This window comes from Calonectris borealis, chromosome 16 (genome assembly GCF_964195595.1).
Source record: "Calonectris borealis chromosome 16, bCalBor7.hap1.2, whole genome shotgun sequence".
Lineage (NCBI taxonomy): Eukaryota > Metazoa > Chordata > Aves > Procellariiformes > Procellariidae > Calonectris > Calonectris borealis.
In genome coordinates this window covers 19,542,905-19,559,816 of record NC_134327.1, presented here as the reverse complement: position 1 = coordinate 19,559,816, position 16,912 = coordinate 19,542,905, and the positions used below count along the sequence as shown (strand labels likewise).

The 16,912-nt window shown below is 48.0% G+C and overlaps 1 protein-coding gene across 1 annotated transcript; it reads right to left on the bottom strand.

Moving 5' to 3' along the window:
• Positions 1–7,206: 7,206 nt before the first annotated feature.
• TEDC2 (tubulin epsilon and delta complex 2) lies at positions 7,207–16,401 on the bottom strand. The gene is made up of 10 exons (XM_075165767.1): positions 16,361–16,401; positions 16,185–16,283; positions 15,871–15,926; positions 14,700–15,381; positions 13,211–13,264; positions 11,153–11,237; positions 10,659–10,767; positions 10,325–10,426; positions 9,677–9,888; positions 7,207–7,432 (listed from the first exon to the last, which is right to left on the bottom strand). Exons 1-10 carry the CDS (start codon positions 16,384–16,386, stop codon positions 7,286–7,288), a joined length of 1,572 nt encoding a protein of 523 aa, XP_075021868.1. The 5' UTR covers positions 16,387–16,401; the 3' UTR covers positions 7,207–7,285.
• Between the last annotated feature and the right edge of the window lie 511 nt (positions 16,402–16,912).

Genomic DNA, 16,912 nt, shown 5'->3' with positions numbered 1-16,912 from the left:
GCTTAAGACTAGGGCAAGAAATACTGAATAACAATTGCACAACTATCCCCCATAATAAACAAACTTTGACTGCAATAAAGAGTTGCAGTGAAACGAGAGCAGGAGAATATGGGATCAACCACCATGTAGCCCATTGCCACAGATGGTCCAAATCGCAGCTGCAAGCTGGGACTGGCTTCTTCTGAGCTCTCGACGGCAACTTCAACAGTTTTAATACAGCCATTAAATATAGCCATTGAATATATCCATTCCTTGGACTGACAAAAGCTACCTAAATATGGAGGGGCAGCTCTTAAGGGCTAAAAGGCTGCAAACTCAGAGGCAGGGAGGAATTACATTACATTACATCCAGAAGCAGCGACATCTGGATTTATGGGAGGCAGCGACGGTGCCAGGGGACGCAGCCCCTCCCGTCACCAGCAGTGCAGGGCGCACGCTCTGAGCCGTCGCTCAGCGCTGGCCATCGCACCGTGGCTGCACCCGGCTGCGGAAACAACCCCGGCAAAGACAGCGTTAAGTTTTGAGCGGCTCCATTAATTCTAAGACAAAGAGCAGGGAAGAAACTCCTCACGCAGCAGGAAAGCTTCATTAAGGAAGCACAGGTGGCCTCTCATGGTCCATTTTAAGTTGCTGTGTGCCTTGTAAAACTGGAAAACAGGCAGCAAAATAAATCAGGAGGCACAATCTTGGATTTTGGTGACCTAAGTAGTATTTTCCAGGTCTATGATTCAGCAAAAGGAAAAAAAAAAGAAGTAAATAAAGCAGGGGAATAAAGTGGCAACAGCCATCAGGAAGTGTGGGTCTGAAAATAACAGCAAAGTGTCACCTTGATCCACTCCAACAAAGACTTCTGCAACAGTGACAAGTTGCTAGGTGACATCGCCCTGCTATTTTGGGTCCGTGTCATTATGCTGCGTGGTGAGCCCCACTGGAGCATCTCCCAGCGCCGACTGCTCAGCACAGGCAGGGAAACCAGCGCCAGCCTGCCAAGGAACTTCCGAAACAGGGACGGCTTTTGAAATTAGAGATTCAGGCGTCTTACAAGAAGGATGCTTTCCTGTGGATTCAAATATAGATAGGAGCAGATGGAAAAGAATTATTATATCATCTGGCTGGTGATAGCTACACTCCTTCCCAGAGCTGTGCAATATTGGTGCAGGCTGAGCACGTACAGACCTCCCTTCGTGCCTTCTGCTGCTCCTCTCCCGTCACCCATCAGCTGACTATCCCACATTAGACCACAGCAGATTCTCAACACAAACAACATTGAGAACAAGGTATGATGCAGAAACGGGAAAACACTGCTAACTAGCAGAAAAGCTGATCCACAGCCGATTTGTTGATGTCCTCTGCCCCTGAAGATGCTCCGGACACGCGTGTGGCCAGCCTTGGGCAGGCGCTGCTCGGAGAGCTGGGCACGAGCAGAGCTTAGTCTGACTCATCGGGCATGCACAGTAGTTTTAAGGCTCACAGATAAGAAATACACCTACAATAGTACATTAGAATTAGCTATTTTACTGTAATTAGTGCTTTTTTAAAAAAAAAAAACAACCAAAAGCAAAAACCCAAAAAACCCCAAACCCACAAAATAATGCCATTTGCATTGTCGTAAGCAAAACTCTGAATTACTCTCTGTAAATGGAGACCGTGGCACTTGCGCTGCTAGGAAGAAGGGAGACATAGTCATATATTCTTCAAATCATGAATGGTTTGTTCATTCAAACAACTCCATTAAATCTGGTGGGTTTGCTTTTGCAAGGACAATATGATCACGGCCGAGAGCCTTGTCACCCTCAAGACTCCAGAACAGTGCAGTGATGGGTCCTGACAAACACCATTTAATACTAGACAAAACCAAGTAATTAAGATTGATAATAGTTGCAAGCATTTTGCCAAACACCCCAAATTTCCTAATGACACTAAAAGTGAGCCTTCCAGGCTCACAGAAACACATGGTTATGTTTAAATTTATATGCCCAAACTTGTTAAAATATGAAAAAATACTATGCCCGATTCATCCCCTCATCCAGTAATTTGAATTCTGTCCCATTACGCAAGCCAGCACACAACCGTAATTAAAGCACTGTAGACTATTTATGGTTTCATTAATTTTTTAAAGGCAGTTTTTTGTGCTTGGGGTTGTTGTTTTTTTTTAATTATAATTCTTGTGCTCTCTCTTTCTGTGTGTTTACGTGTTTGGTTGGTACCAAATACTTAATTCCTCCTGAAGGCAGTGAGAACCGCAGATGCCCATCACCTTGCATGATGGCACTGAGCTGCCCAACTATTTCAAAAGCAAGATTTACTGCTAACACGTCCTGTAAGAGACTTCATCTCAAAAGAGAAGAATGTTGTATATTCTTCTGCTTTAGAACCTGAAGCAGGAAAAAAAAAAACCCTGAAAGGGCGAGATAATGCACTTTTCCAAATTCCAAAGCTGCAAGGTTGTGCCAGCTGCATCAACAGATGTGGTGCAATAGTTTTAATAGAGGAAAAAGGATGGTGAGGTGCTACAGAGGTGCAGTGCAACTTCATTTACAACACAATTTGCGATGCATAAAGCAACCCCACGCTGAAGTCTTGCTGACCTAACGTGTGCATTAAGTCTCCCTTGTTTTCTTCTTAAACTGGAGATAAAATGAGACTAATAGTCTCCCACTGTAACATGCAAGGGCTGGAAAAAAGCCTGTCCGGCAGGTGTTAGCACAACCTGGGGTTTGTGTTCTCAGAAAGCAGGAGGGAAGATTTCAGACAGGCTTTTCTCCAGGGGCAGTCTCCCCTACTGACTCAGAGCTTGCTTCTATTTGCTTTTTCCTATCCGAACTCCAGATCCACTGATTATCTTTCTTGTTCTGTCTAAAAATAAGTCAAACATCTCCGTTTGTGTACCTAAATAGCCCACTGCTTAATTTCTCGCCTTCTGAAATTACAGTTCAAAACTCGCTTTTAATTTTTTTTTTCCTCCCATTACCAGCTCTTTATACCCTGGCATACACAGCACGCTGCTTCCTGCCCTCTTCTTTCTAACTGGGCTCAGATTAATTAACAAGAAATAGATTTTTCTTGATTACAATGCTAAAGCCCTTCTTTCTTCACAAATTAAAAACAAGATGATAGATCTTTTCTTCTGGATGGTGGTTTTGATGTTACAAAAATAGTATTCAATCTGCATGGTGGATAATAGAAATTTTAATACCTATTTAATGAATTGTTTTCATGTCGGACTGAGTCATGATTAGGGTTTTTGTTTTGTGAAGTTGTTTTTAATGGAAGTGAAGGAGGACTAGGAAGCTTCCAGTGAAACCAGATGTCAACTGCGCCAGTCCCAGTGTATATGCTTAAAAAAAAACAAACACCAAACCACAACAAGAGGCCTTGCTCTAGAGAGCATAGATGTGGCAAAACCAAGCTAATGAGCAAGTGAAATAATATCAATCTCCATTTTACAGATAAAAAGTAAGAGCCCCTGTGTCAGATCCATCATCTGCTACAGCCTCTCAGTGACCCCACCTGGTGATAGGACTCGGGACTGGAAATGTGCAGCCGTGAACTGGCTGCCTGCCTGCAAAAAATCCATGTTGGCCCGTTCTCCTGGCTTTCACAAGGCTATTAAAGCATTTCCAACTCATTGCTTACAGTATACTGAGAATTAGACACCATGGGACAGTCTGGAGGAGCGCTACGCATCCTGGGTTACCCATGTTCAGCATCCTCAGCGTGGTTTGCACTCACACGTAACCCAACAACATCACTTTCAGATTTATCAGAGGCAGACAAAATTCTCAGCAAAGCTTCAGCTGGAAATCCCAAGATCACGCTGAATTCTGTAATTCAGGGAGAGATTGATTTGAGTAAAAAAAAAAAAAAGTGCATGGAGGATACATAGCTCCCCCCAATACTTCTATTAAAAATACAAGCTTTCTGTCTCAGCATTTTACAGCATCATTGCTCTTTCTAGAAGCCCTTGACAGGCACGACTGCCCGACAAGTTGCTGATTCAGGTGTTAATGCTTCAGCCTTGACTACATATAGTGTTTTAATTAAGTTAGCTGGAGCTCTTGGAAAGCTCATTTGGAGAATAACACTGACAGCAAATTTATCATCTACAGAGAGAGCTGGGAGTTCCCCCCCCAGTTCAACACTTACCATCTTAAATTGCTCGTTGACGAAATTCTCTTATCCTTCATACAGTTCACCTGGTTTTGCCTCTCCAAACCGTAACCTGTGTTCCTGGCCCGGGTGGCCGGGGAGTTCTTCCTGCCCTTGCCCCAGGGGTGGGACCCTGCGGCTCGTGCTGTGTATGCAATCATTTCAGCAGGTCACAGGTTGTCATGCTCCATCACTGCTCACATGCTGCTAGACCCCTCAAAAAAGTTGGAAGAGGCAGGACATTCCTCTACACACCTCTTGGTGAGATTCGCCTTCTTTCTTACCAAGACTCAAATGATTTGTTTTAGATGGAGAGTATCCTTAAAGCCACGCTGTTTAGTCTCTCTACATGCTGTATCTCCCAAGGAGGGAGCTGTAGCAAGCACTTGGCGGCATATCTGATAACATCTGCAGGATACCCTTGAAGGTTTCAACACGATGAACATCCAGAACTAACCAAAGACGACTAGCGGGCGTGAAATCCTACAAGAGGGTCTACTGCTCGCAGCGTGCACTAACAGCAGCACTGCTTCTGTCTTTCCACTGGTCAAACATATTTACAAACCCAAAAACAGCAAGTGGAGAAGTTGCAGAGGGGAAGGAAAGGAGAAAGCTGGTGGAAAAGACAAACCGTAGCAGTTGGAAATGCTTAAAGTCACAGATTCTGGAAAGAAAAGAAAAAACCTGTCTCCTCCCAGGGATCAGCCTCACATCCTTCTGTAGTGAAAAAACAAATACCTTTTAAGACTCAACTGTAGGGGACAAAGAAGGAATAAGAGCTGTTAATCCTCCCTGATCCTAACTGTGCTTTGTCCCAGCTCATGTCTACACAACACTGGTATCATCTATCGCTTTCCAAAAATACTGCTCATTTCCTGTATTTTTGTAATACTATCCCTTGGCATCATAAATAGTACCTTTTGTCTTTCTTTTCTCCTCATCCCAATTTGATGTACCAGTATAATTTCCTTCTATAACAATGGCACACTTTATAACAAAAAAGACCCCCAAACCACTGAGTTAAGTTGCTATTGAATCTTTATCTCTGCTATAGCACAAGACGAATTTGAAAACGTGAGTCATTCAAATGACTTAAAGTCTTACACATTTATGAAAATTATAAAGTGTCTCTCACACGGTGTAGGAAGAGTTATAAAACCACACTGCACCCAGAGGCACAAAACAACGCAGCTACCTGCCAACCATCACGCTGGGAGCTGTGCTCCCCCTCTGCGCCCCTCCTACGGTGTTAGCTTGCCTTTTGAGCTTGTAAAAACCCCTGCGAACCCATTTTTGTGGGCTCAGCCTTTTTCGCAGTCCTTTCACACCTATGCAGTCCTCGCTGTGGCAGTGAAGTTACTGCCAATTTACACTGGACTGCTCTGCGCAAAGAAGCAGATGCTCCATGACTCATGCACTGCTTACAGACAGAAGTTATGGATAACAGCACGATAATTAACAATACCAAGTGTCATCTCTAAAATTCAAACATGCAGATGTTAATGCCCATGGCATATGACCACGTTAATTTAGGAGGCAGTGTCTGCTCCTACCAGCAGCCTTTAATCAATACCTTGCAATCCTTCAGTGCTGTTGACCACAGCATGGTTTCCCCCATGGACCATGCAGGTGTAAACCATAGAGGATTCCTCTGCACGCTGCAGTGGGAAGAAGGTAACAAATCCCTGCCCTGATTGCAGACTCCATGGGAAATCAAATACCATCTACAAAGAAATGAATGCAATGCGATAAAAAAAATGAAGTGAAAGTAAGAGACGCTGATTTTCATCTACCACATGAATGATTTTTAGTGAATTCTGAGTGTCAGAAAGGGCCAAACAATCAGAAGAGACAGACAACTAACTCTGGCCTTGAAAACAACAGAAGGAAAAAATAATGACCACTGTCAGGCTAAGAGCTAAATCCCCCCAAGCAAACAGCCCTAGTCCAGCTAAGAGATACAGTGCAAGTCAAACTGTAATAAGCAGCGGTACACAGTCGCCCTTCCCTAAATGGACTTCAAAGTGCTCGCAAGTCGTATTCCACACAACTCTAAAGCTTTGCTTTAATTGTCACATAGAAATGCCAGGGGATTTGGGGATTACAAGCAAAAACCTAAGATGCAGGAGCTGGAATTTTCCTATGGTGACAAGGTCAGAACTGCACAGAACCTGTGTCTCCCATAGCCAGGCAGGACACTGCATTAGTCCCTCCAGAATTCTGCTCCTCCAGCAGCTACTGGCACAGGTTCAGCAGCAACGCAAAGGGCCGAGTGCCACCTACCGGGCTGCTTTATCAGCTCCCTCCTGCCGCAGCTGGATTCCCCGACATCTCTCAAGCGCAGAGAGCCCAACCCTTCTTAGACTGCTGCCTCAGGCACAATCACCAGATAAGATGACATGGCAAAAATATTTCAGTGGTAGGCTAGGTGCAAGTCCTTGCAAAAGAGCCTGGCAAGTCGTGAAGCTGCCTGAAGGGTCCCTGAACTGAGCAGCGATGTGACTGACAGGCTGACGAGAAGGGACCGCTCCAGCTGCACGGCAGTCCAGGCACCAGCCCGGCTCAGAGCAGGTACCTGCAAACCAGAGTAGCTCCACAAGTGGCACTAGCGCATGTGGCCTGGGCCGCTGTGCATGAAGACATCGTTAGTCGCTGTTAGTCAGTGAATATTAGACAGTGACCACTGTAACGCTGGTTATATGCCAATTGGTGAACAGAGTAATAGGGAAGCAGCAGCTCAGGTTGTCTGGATTTTCAGATGCTGGAAGGCTGTGCCCCACTGTACTGTGGCTATATGATCAGTATAAATCATGTTTTATCGCCTGCTACACTGTCTGCATATAGGAGCCAGGTGTCACAATTGAGGCAGTCAAGAATCTAGAGCTAGCCAGAGAGACAGACCTTGGAAGAAAAGCCAAAACCAGTGTCCATGAAGCCCTGAAGGGGCTTCACAAAACCTCAGAGTTAGCAGGTCATAAAAGTGATATAAAAGAAAAACAAACAAACAACCCCACAAAAAAAAACCCACCTGAAATTTAGTTGGACAAACAGGCACAGTAAAAAAGTTAATAGAAAAGATTTATTGCTTAAAACTGTCTCTGGTTCTGTGAATGGCAAGTAGGAGGTTCCCACCAGATCAGTCTGCCAGGTCATCTCTCACCAGCACAGGGAATCGCTTGCCTCCTTCACAGAGCTGAGTATAAATCGCCCGATACAGCTGAGCTGCAGAGGCCTCCGGGTAGAGCCTGGACTCCAGGACAGGCAGGAGTTCTGCCATCATGACCTGGGCAGAAGCAAAGGAGACACGTCACCAGAGCCAGCAAGCACTTTTAGGATTCCATGAAGTGAAGTGGCTGCATAACAAGTGAAATCTAACCAGAGCAATATGACTAATAACATGCTAATTGAGAGATAGATGCTTTCTTTTGTCATATTTACAAAGGCAGAGTTGTTCATCCTCTGCTCATGAAATACACCAGCAGCCACCCCACGTTCTTAGAGCAGTGAGATAAACGTGTTTTTCCTCTGCTGCAGAGATGGCCCAGCACTGGAATGAGATCAGCATTGTGCAAGAAGCTGAAGCTAATCTGGATTCAGGAGCTCTGCAACCACACAGTGAAGCGCTTACTCACCCAACGGCAAATTCAACCTTTCACTTATGACTGTTCCTGTCACCTCCCAGTTGGGTCACGTTAATCCAAGACGGACAGGGCAAGTGGCCCAAACAGAACAAGGCTGCAGGCCTCCCCAGCAGCACAGGCTACAGGGGATGCTAAAGCTGTCCAACATTCCCCAGCCTGCCCTCTGGTTTATTAAGCCTAGCTCACGATCTCAGTCCATGCTCTCAAACAACCCACTGGCCTGTCGCAGCACAATTAACAACTCAAAACTCTGGGATTATGACTGTGACTGACAACTCCAGCACAGGTGAACTTCCAATCAAAGGACAAAAGTTAGCCTTTAGTGCCCCACTCTTGAATAGATGCTCAGAAATTTTTCCTGAGATTTTTTTTTTTTCTCAGCTGGCATCAGCTCATGTAGTCTGAGCAGTCTGCACATTAAAAACCCACACAGCCTACTGTACACACTGCCTTCCCAGAAGAAGAGTGGATATCAACCGCATGTGTCAGTCACCTTCCTCAAAGCATTTTTCAGTGGTGGAAACAAAGGAAGATCCAAACAGAATAGAGTACAGGGCATCTGTCAGGGTATTCCCTTTCCTGTTCTCCAAAAATCTCTGCACCGGGACAGGGAAACAGGACACAGTTGCTAATCTCTGGGAAGAGTTGAGAGCTGCAGACATGAAAGCTATCTAAGGGGAAAGTTGGCACATGAAGGAGCGCTGCACTGCTCCACTTCCTAAGAGAGAGCCCTTTCTCTTTTCCATCTGCCTGGTCTGCTCCTGATGGATAAGAATAGAGGAAACAGGTCTTCACCACCAAAGAGCTACCAGGACTTTCTATGCTTCTTGGCATTTCTCCATGGAAAGGCAATGGACGGGCTTTGCCCAGTAACATGTACCTTTCCCAGAGTATTTATCTTGTGCCAAGTCCATTCACTTCACCTGTCCCAAGATTTTCACCTATCTTGCACACTCTGCACAGACCTGCTTCAGATACTCAGAACTCACCCAGCACAAAGCACCTATTTAGATACATGTGCAAAGGAAATTGAGCCAGTTGATGAAGCATCAGGCAGCAGGCTTTGGTCACTACTTCATTTGGGGCAGATAAAAATCAAAAGCCTCAAAATTATTCAGAATTATTATAATTCAGAATTATAGTGCTAAAGTCCCATTTGAAGACAGGCAGCAATCTATCTTCAGCCAGAGGGAGGAGTGTGGCCAGTTATGAATAACTCTTCCCTGGTTTACAAAAAATGGCTTTTCCAAAGCCCCTATCATTCAGGTCAACAACAAAGGTTAGGTCAAAGGAGTAGATGTGATTTCACAGATCTTCTCTGCCATTGCTGCTGCTGGTTGAGAAGAACAAGCAATCCCTGTGCAGCAAGCACTCTGCTCAGGCTGGTGGGGAGACTGACTTCCTGGCGTGTTCGTATAGGCAATCTCAGAACAGTGAAGTCAAGATCTGCGCACAGTGGTTTGAGGTTTAAAAGGAAAGGAACAGACAGCAGAGGAGCTTGCTAGCTGGAGGTCAGGCAGGAGAGAATGACAGAGTGGGTGCCCTAATGAGACTGTAAAGGGCTGCCAAAAGGGGTCTTCAGGTATTACCAACAACATCCTCCACTGTCAAACTCTGAAAGAGTAGCTTAAAAAAAAAAAATCTTATTAGGAGAGGGTCAGACATTTAAAGGCCTCTGCTCAGCCTTATCAAAAAAAGTAAGTCCATTCATCTACAAAGTAAGCAAGGCACTGATGGGACTTGGACGTGAGGCATAAACATAGAAACACCACTGGGAAAGCTTGCTGTGCTGCTGCTCCCCATCAAGACCCCACACGCCAGCTGTTGCCCCTCAATTGCCCTTTTCTTGCCCTACCCCAGGAGCACTAACACTTTTAAAGACTCACCTTTTGTAAGGCAATTTCTTGGTGCAGCATTGACATTTGAAGCTTCAAGGCAAACAGGTCTCTCAGCTCCTGGAAACTGGAGTAACAAAGGAGAGGCACAGCCAGCACCCCTGCACTGTCACACGTCTGGCCCCTGGGAGGAACGCAGGCCGGAGAGCAGCTTCCTACATCCCCAGCACAATCTGGGTGCAGCCTCATCTGTGACTCCACAGCTGCCAGGGTGGAAGAAGAGGCAAGAGGCAGGAATATACAAGTTAAATCTGTACGTGCAGAATTTGTGATCTTCTCACTGTTCCTAGAAATGAATGACTAATGACATTGTATTAGTCAGGGTAAGCTCCTCACACATGGCACAATCAGGACATCTTAAGCTATGGCATGCGGTCTCCTCCGTCTCTCAACAGCTCCATCACCAGCCCTCCTGAATTGCAGCAGTTAAAAGTCCCAAGCCTCTCCTGAACACAGATGGGTAGCAAACTGATACCACAGCTTTGTTTGCCATCAGAGAATTTTAAATGCTACGTTACCATTAAGGATAACCAGGAGAAAAATTATGGTGGTCCAGTGTTCTGCACACAGATGGCAAACTACTGTTCAAGCATAGTTGGCCACATTCACACCTGACTACAAAACCAGGGACTGGCTCACCTGCTTGCAGAAGCTGCAGCTTATGCAGGCACTGGGAAACTGTGGTTTGCAAACCCTCCAAGGTTAGAAGGCTTTCATACTCTCTTTGCAGAGTGGGATGGTCTGGAAAAGAAGCACAAGAAAACCAGCAGGCATGAGTATGCTGAAACCTTCCCCACCAAATACCAGTTTCTAGAGTGGCCTTGGGTTCACCAGCCCTCACGTTAGGCAGAGTACACTCCTGTCCCTTGTGTCCAGCACAGGCCAAGAACACAAGACACATGGAAATGGAGCTCACTGAAATCATTCTTATTCCACCTTCTGCCCCCTCCACCGCCCTTTTTCTTCTCCTTACCTGCAGGCTCAGCTTCCACATACTGGCTCAGAAAGGAGGGGACATCCTGGAGGACCTTTAATTCCTCCTCTATCTCTGCAGGACTGAAGGCCGGCGTCGGTGAACAGAACTCAAACAGCAGCAGCTTAAGGAAGGTTTCACACTACTGCGTGCTACCCCAAGCTCTGTGCACTGCCCCTGGGCCAGGTAGCTGGAATCAGGGGCAGAGGCAGAGGGCAAGCAGCCCGTGAAGTGGCATTGCAAGGGGAAGGCGAGGACAGCACAGCTGTGTATGGCATGATTGCCTTGTGGCCTCGTTTGTCTGGATCAGAAGTTTTATGACGGCTCAAGAGCTGCGCTATGAAAAAAACACTTCCTAGAGACCCAGCTTGAACTCCTATTATTGGAGGCATAACTCTCTCCAGATGGGAGCACGCTGCACAGGGATCGCACCCGGTGCCTGCTGTACCGCACCACGTGCTCGTGGAAGGGGGCGGTGAGCTGAGAAAGGATACAGTTGTCTGGATCCTCTCTATAAAACGGTTCCTGGCAGCTGCTGCATCTGCACTTGTTTGGCAGAGACGACATCTCTCCCATGCCCTGAAAATTCAAAAGGGGTAGGAGATGGAGGAGTTACGCTCCACTGTACCAGACAGTGCTCACACTGAGCTGCAACACACCAATATGACATAGCAGCACTTCAAATACAAGCATCTTTCTCATCCCTCTTTCACAGGTTATTTACTAGCCATTCCCCCCTCATTTGTGACAGCTGGTATTAGATCAACAAGGACACCCTGTAGAAAGCATTAGACACTGCAAAACACCTATGTTATTTCTCTCAACTTGTTTTGAGGGGAAGGATTTGCAGCCCTCAGAAGACAGACAACACATTTCTACAAGCAGAATGTGAACTTACAGCAGATCGGTAATTCTGTCACATCGTCCTACCTATGTTTTTATCACATAGAAAACAACAAATCTTCCCTTACTTTCTTCAGGGGTAAGTCATTTGCATTTCTATACATTTAGTCTGTCAGTAAATGTGTACAAAAAGGAATTACTGTGTAGAGCAGAGAGCGGACAAATTCTCACCCTAGCTTTTAGTACAGTGATTCCTTCATATGCCAAACGTCCTCAAGACTCTCCTTTAATCTTTTTTTTATGGACAAAGTGGTATGTTTGGCAAGAAGCATGACAGCAGTGCATCAGTATCAGGACACAAAACACAGAGGCTTAAGGACAGTATCATGAGTAAGCTGGCCAGGACGCTGTATCAGAGTCCAATTTTTAAAAGAAAGTGTTACGCAAATAGCGCTACCAAGAGAGATGCATTTCACTTACAGAGTTCAACATCCCCACTGATGCATAGTCCCCATAATATCCTTTAAGTAAAGGACTGCTTTAAAGAGCCAGTGCATCTCAGCCAGTCTCCTAAAACCTGCCGCAGTGAGAGCCATCAGGAGGAAGCTTAAAATAGTTATGCAGTGCATGACTGTCTAACCCGAGTGTGCATGTGTCTTCTCTCCAACCAAATGGATCTTTTAAATCATGATAGAAACTGCAGTTTTCAAAAACACATTATGCAAAGAAATAGCAAGGTTAATGGAACAGAATAGAACAGAAGTTACCAGGCAAGATGCATTCCCTCTATACGGGATCTTCAGAACAAAGGTTATTTTCAATCTGTCACTGAGTTGAAAGTAATAGCGAAGAGTGTAAAATTACACCAGAGTGATTAGGATGCCGAAAGGCTCAATTTACAAGTGAAAATTAAGGGAACCAAGTCTTTACAACTTGCTGAAGGGCGACTAACGAATTGGTGTCTGATAAATGACAACTCCCAAGAGGAGGAGGAATTCTTGAGGATTACACAAGGAGGTATAAACTAGATTTAAGCTATGGTTTAAACTTAATTATCTGGACAAACCACATAATGAGAAATCTGCTGAATTAGGACAAGATTTCCCAAAGGAAATGGTGGGATACCCCTTCCCTGGGGACTGGAGAACAGACTAGAGCACAGAGTCACCAGACACCCATCTGCCTGCACCATCAGTGCAATAACATTGTTATTGGCTCTATTTAAGAGAGTTCATCAGCAGGAATCAGCCTCAAACTCAGCCGCGGTGCTTCCAGGCTAGAGAGGTGCCCCAGCAGAGCAGTTCAGGTCAGCAACCGGTTGGGAAACTCTTTCATTGCACAGGGTATACAGGCACCCACCCCACACGGCTTCCTGCCTTCAGCTACCAGCATACGGTGTCAGCAGAGACTGCTGCAGCACCGTTAACCCCACGGTTAAAGCGTTCCAGTACCTTTACAACTCAGGGATTAACAGGGATTAGCACTCTGAAAACAAATGTAACACTAGTGGCTAGAATAACATGAAAACACATATCCTCAGGAACAGCCTTGGGGAGACACGCTGTATCGCACCACCGCTCCTGCTCCAGGGGCAGGCCCCACGCACCCTGGGGTCAGTGCCTCCCCGTGACCCACAAACCAGCCAGGCCTCCCCCATCTGACCCCTCCTCACAGCCCTGAAGCAGAGGGCAGTTGTGGACTGGGCTTACCTGGCGTTCCTGGAATAGGCTTTCCTGTAGGGAAGGGGTAGCTTCAGCTGGCACCTGCAAAACACGGGAAGCGTCAATCCTGACTGCCGGAAAGCAGTGGAGCCTTGTCTTCAAATTGAGAAAATGATATTTTGTCTAAATTGGAAATTAATTTAGCTGCAATGGAAGATGTCAACAATGCTGGGGATTGAATCCACCACTGCCTTCAGCCTGTCCTCAAGGAAGGAGGATCGGTCTGCTCATTCATTTCCACGAGCGTCGCTGATGTGACCTGAGAGAGCTCCTGCATCCTATCACCAGCCATCAGAAGTTCATCCAAGATGAGAAGCTGGGAGGAAAGCCCTGACAAGGCAGAGTACAGACACATTGCCATACCTGTGCAGACAAAGGCAGCTTTGCTTAGCACCGTATCACACTCAAAGAAATGGGAAATGGACATTTCAGCTTCCACTGGGAATATGCGCCTTAACCCCAAAGCAGAATAAACCTAACTTGTTATTGCAAAAACATGCGGGTTGGCAGTTATAGCTAGTCACATGCAAACTATGAACACAAGAACAAGGTTGGGACTTTAAGTAAATAAACATTTGAATCCAGATTTCTGTTCCCCCAGCAACTGTCACTCAGTGTCCTGTGTCCATTCCAACACCATGTGAACAGTGATAATTTCCTCCCTGCACAAACACAAGAGTTGGGTTGTGGCAGCTGAGAACTATTTCTCAAAATTTTCCAGGGACAGGCACGTATCAGATCTGGACTTCACTGCTTCTTTAAAGCAAAGAACACACAGAAAAGAACATAGAAATTATTTAAACAAGGCGGAGTGGTCTGAATGCAAAGTCAATCTTCTAAATATTATTTTGCCACTTTTCCATAGAGAATCTCAGTAACATCCACTTCATAATTCTTCCTACACCAAACACTGAAAACAACTGGATTCCAGTCAATACTGATTGTGTAGTTACATGGGCAGTATCTTACAGGTTAAAGGGAATAGTATTAAACCCAGATGCCATCCCTCCAAACAGCATTGGGCACATGAGAGAGAGAAAGTGTGAGAGTGTGTGTGTGTGAATGTGTGTGAGAGTGTTCATGCGTTACGTATTATCACTGTGTAAAAAAAAAAAAAAAATTAAAAAAGAAATCAATAAGCTATAACAGAAAGTGGACTCAGAGGAAAACTAAAGCTCAAGAAAGCTCTACAGAGACAGCTTTCCAAAACAGTCACAGGGGGCTATGAAATATCAAAAGCCTTAATTAAAAGACTTTCAAAGTCCCAGCCATCCAAGAGTAAGCCCTTAAAATGAAAACACTTACTCAATCACAATAAAGGCTTTTTAAACTGTAAAGGATCCTCCTCTTGAGAAGGATCTGAGGAGCGGTGAAACCCAGCTGAGCCCTACGGAGCAGTAGAAGAGACCAGGCTTTGCAGATGTGCTAGTCAATGTCAAGCAGAGTAAGACAGAGGTGCCCATCTCTCAGCACTTACCCCTTTTCCTGGAGGGTGACTGTCCGAGGGGAAGTGCTCCTTCCCAAGGCACCTTCAGTTGTAGGGTCCTCCTTTTTGCTGGACTGTCCCAGAGAACCACAACTTTTCTTCCCTGCATCAAATAACTGCTTGCCAGCAGCTACAGAGTTCTTTCCCCGAGCTGAATCCCCTATGAAAAAGCTTTGCTGCTCACCCAGGGCAGATCTGGACAAGCCAGGTGTCTTTTGGGGTTCAGCTGCAGCACAGGCCTCTTGGTCCCTGGCACTGATTGCTGCCCTATGACTCCTTCCTTGTTTGCAAGCCACTCCTTTTGAGGAGCTCTTCCCAGCTGTCCTGGGACCTTGAGAAACACATCTGGCTGGGGCTTTCCTTTGCGTTCTTTTCACATCTGGGTCAGTCCTATAAGGGGCTCTCAGCTTGTATGGAGAGGGCTTCTTCAAAGAGGCAGGCTTTTTGCTTACAGTTGTCACTTTTGCGGTCACAGGAACATCCTCAACAGATGCAGGCACTTGCTGCTCTTGAGCATTCTTGGGAGCAGGTCCTTCATCTGCAGATTTCTCTCCTGCAGCTCCCTGGGCCTCTAATGGAGTTTTCAAGATGCTTTTCCTGACTTTCAGTGCCTTCTCTAAGGCCCTGTTCAGCAGTTCCAGCTCCTCCACCTCCTTGGGCAAAGGCCTGTTCTCTGCAAGAGTAGAAGACATATCAGAAGGTCCAAACCTGGATCTTCCCCATTTGTCACTATACTAACTCACTCTTCCAAGTATTACAGAAGGAAACCGAACCCACTGAGTGATGCAGTGGGTATTCTGGCCACACTCCCGCAGCAACTACACAGAGGATGCAGGCAGGCTTGCCAAAAGCCCTGAAGACCCAGGATGGATGGGAGTCACAGGAGGAGACAGTTCTCCCAAGTCAACCTCCCGTTCTCCAACAAGTGACAACCACCACGTCTCAGCCAGGCCTGCAGACACTTCATCACCGGCCTTGGTTACCGTGGTGCGACTCCAAGCTCACACACCAAGGAGGAAAGTGGGAGGAAAAAGGTAGAGGGGGAGCTTCAAGTCGATGCAGAGCATTGGAAGGACTTCCAACACCGAAGCTGGCTCAACCCCGGCCAGGCCCAGGGCCCGTGTGACACGGGGAGGCACAAGGTCGAGAGGGAAGCGCTCACCGTGTCCGTTGCTGGAGCCGGCCTCCGGCTGCGGCTGCTCCTCCTCCTCACTGCCCCTGGGGGGGGAGAAACACAGCGCCAAGGCCCAGCATTGCTGTGCACCGACGGGCTCAGCTTCCCCCACGGCCCGTGGGGCCTCTGACACGGCTGCGGGGACACAAGCGCCCGCCCTGCCGGCACCAGGGACCCCGGACCTCCCCGCCGAGGCAGCCCGAGCTCCACCGCCTCCCTCCCGGACCAGGTTCGGGGCAGGGCCACCCGGGGGAGCCCGCGGGGCGGGGGTCGGGCCCGGCCCGGCCCGGGGCCGCACTCACCAGCACCGCAGGAGGGCCCGGCTCCGCGCCGCCCGCTGCTCCAGCTCCCGCCGCCGCCCCGCGCCTTCGCCCAGCGCCGCCGCCAGCGCCGCCGCCGACCTGCAAGGCCCAGCGCCGTCAGCGGCCCGCCGGGCCCGCCAGCCGGCCCGCCCCCTCCGCCGCCGACCCGCTCTCACCGCCGGCCGCAGCCCGCAGGCAGCATGGGCCGCGTCGCTCCGCTCCGGTCCGGCCCGGCTCGGCTCGGTCCTGCCCGCTGCAGCGGGCCGGTCTGCGCGTCGCCGCGGCGAAACGGGCCAAAGCCCGCGCCGGCACTCCCGCTCCTTAGCGCCCTGCCAGGACCCGCGGGGCGGGGCGTGCCCCTGCGCGCGGCCGGGAGGGCTCTGAGGAGAAGGGCGGGAACGGCCCCGGGGAGCCGCCGCTCCGCCCGCAGTCCCGGGCTTTGAGGATTTCTGTGCCGGCCCAGGGGCGGGCGGCCGGGTGCCGGATATCCCCCAGCCCCGGGGCCCGCTTCACCCGGGAAGCCGTTTTTCTCTCAGCTGGGTTCAGCGCTTCCCTCCCCGCGGCAGCGCCTCTCTGAGGGGAGCCGGCCGACCTCGGGGGGGTAAAAAAGCGCTGGCAGAGCAGACCCGTCCCAGCAGCTTCGTGTGTCCGCCCTCCCCGAGGGTCAGAGCATAAACGAGAGTTTGTTCCTCTCAGCCTTCGCTGTGGCGGGGCACGGGTGGAGCCAC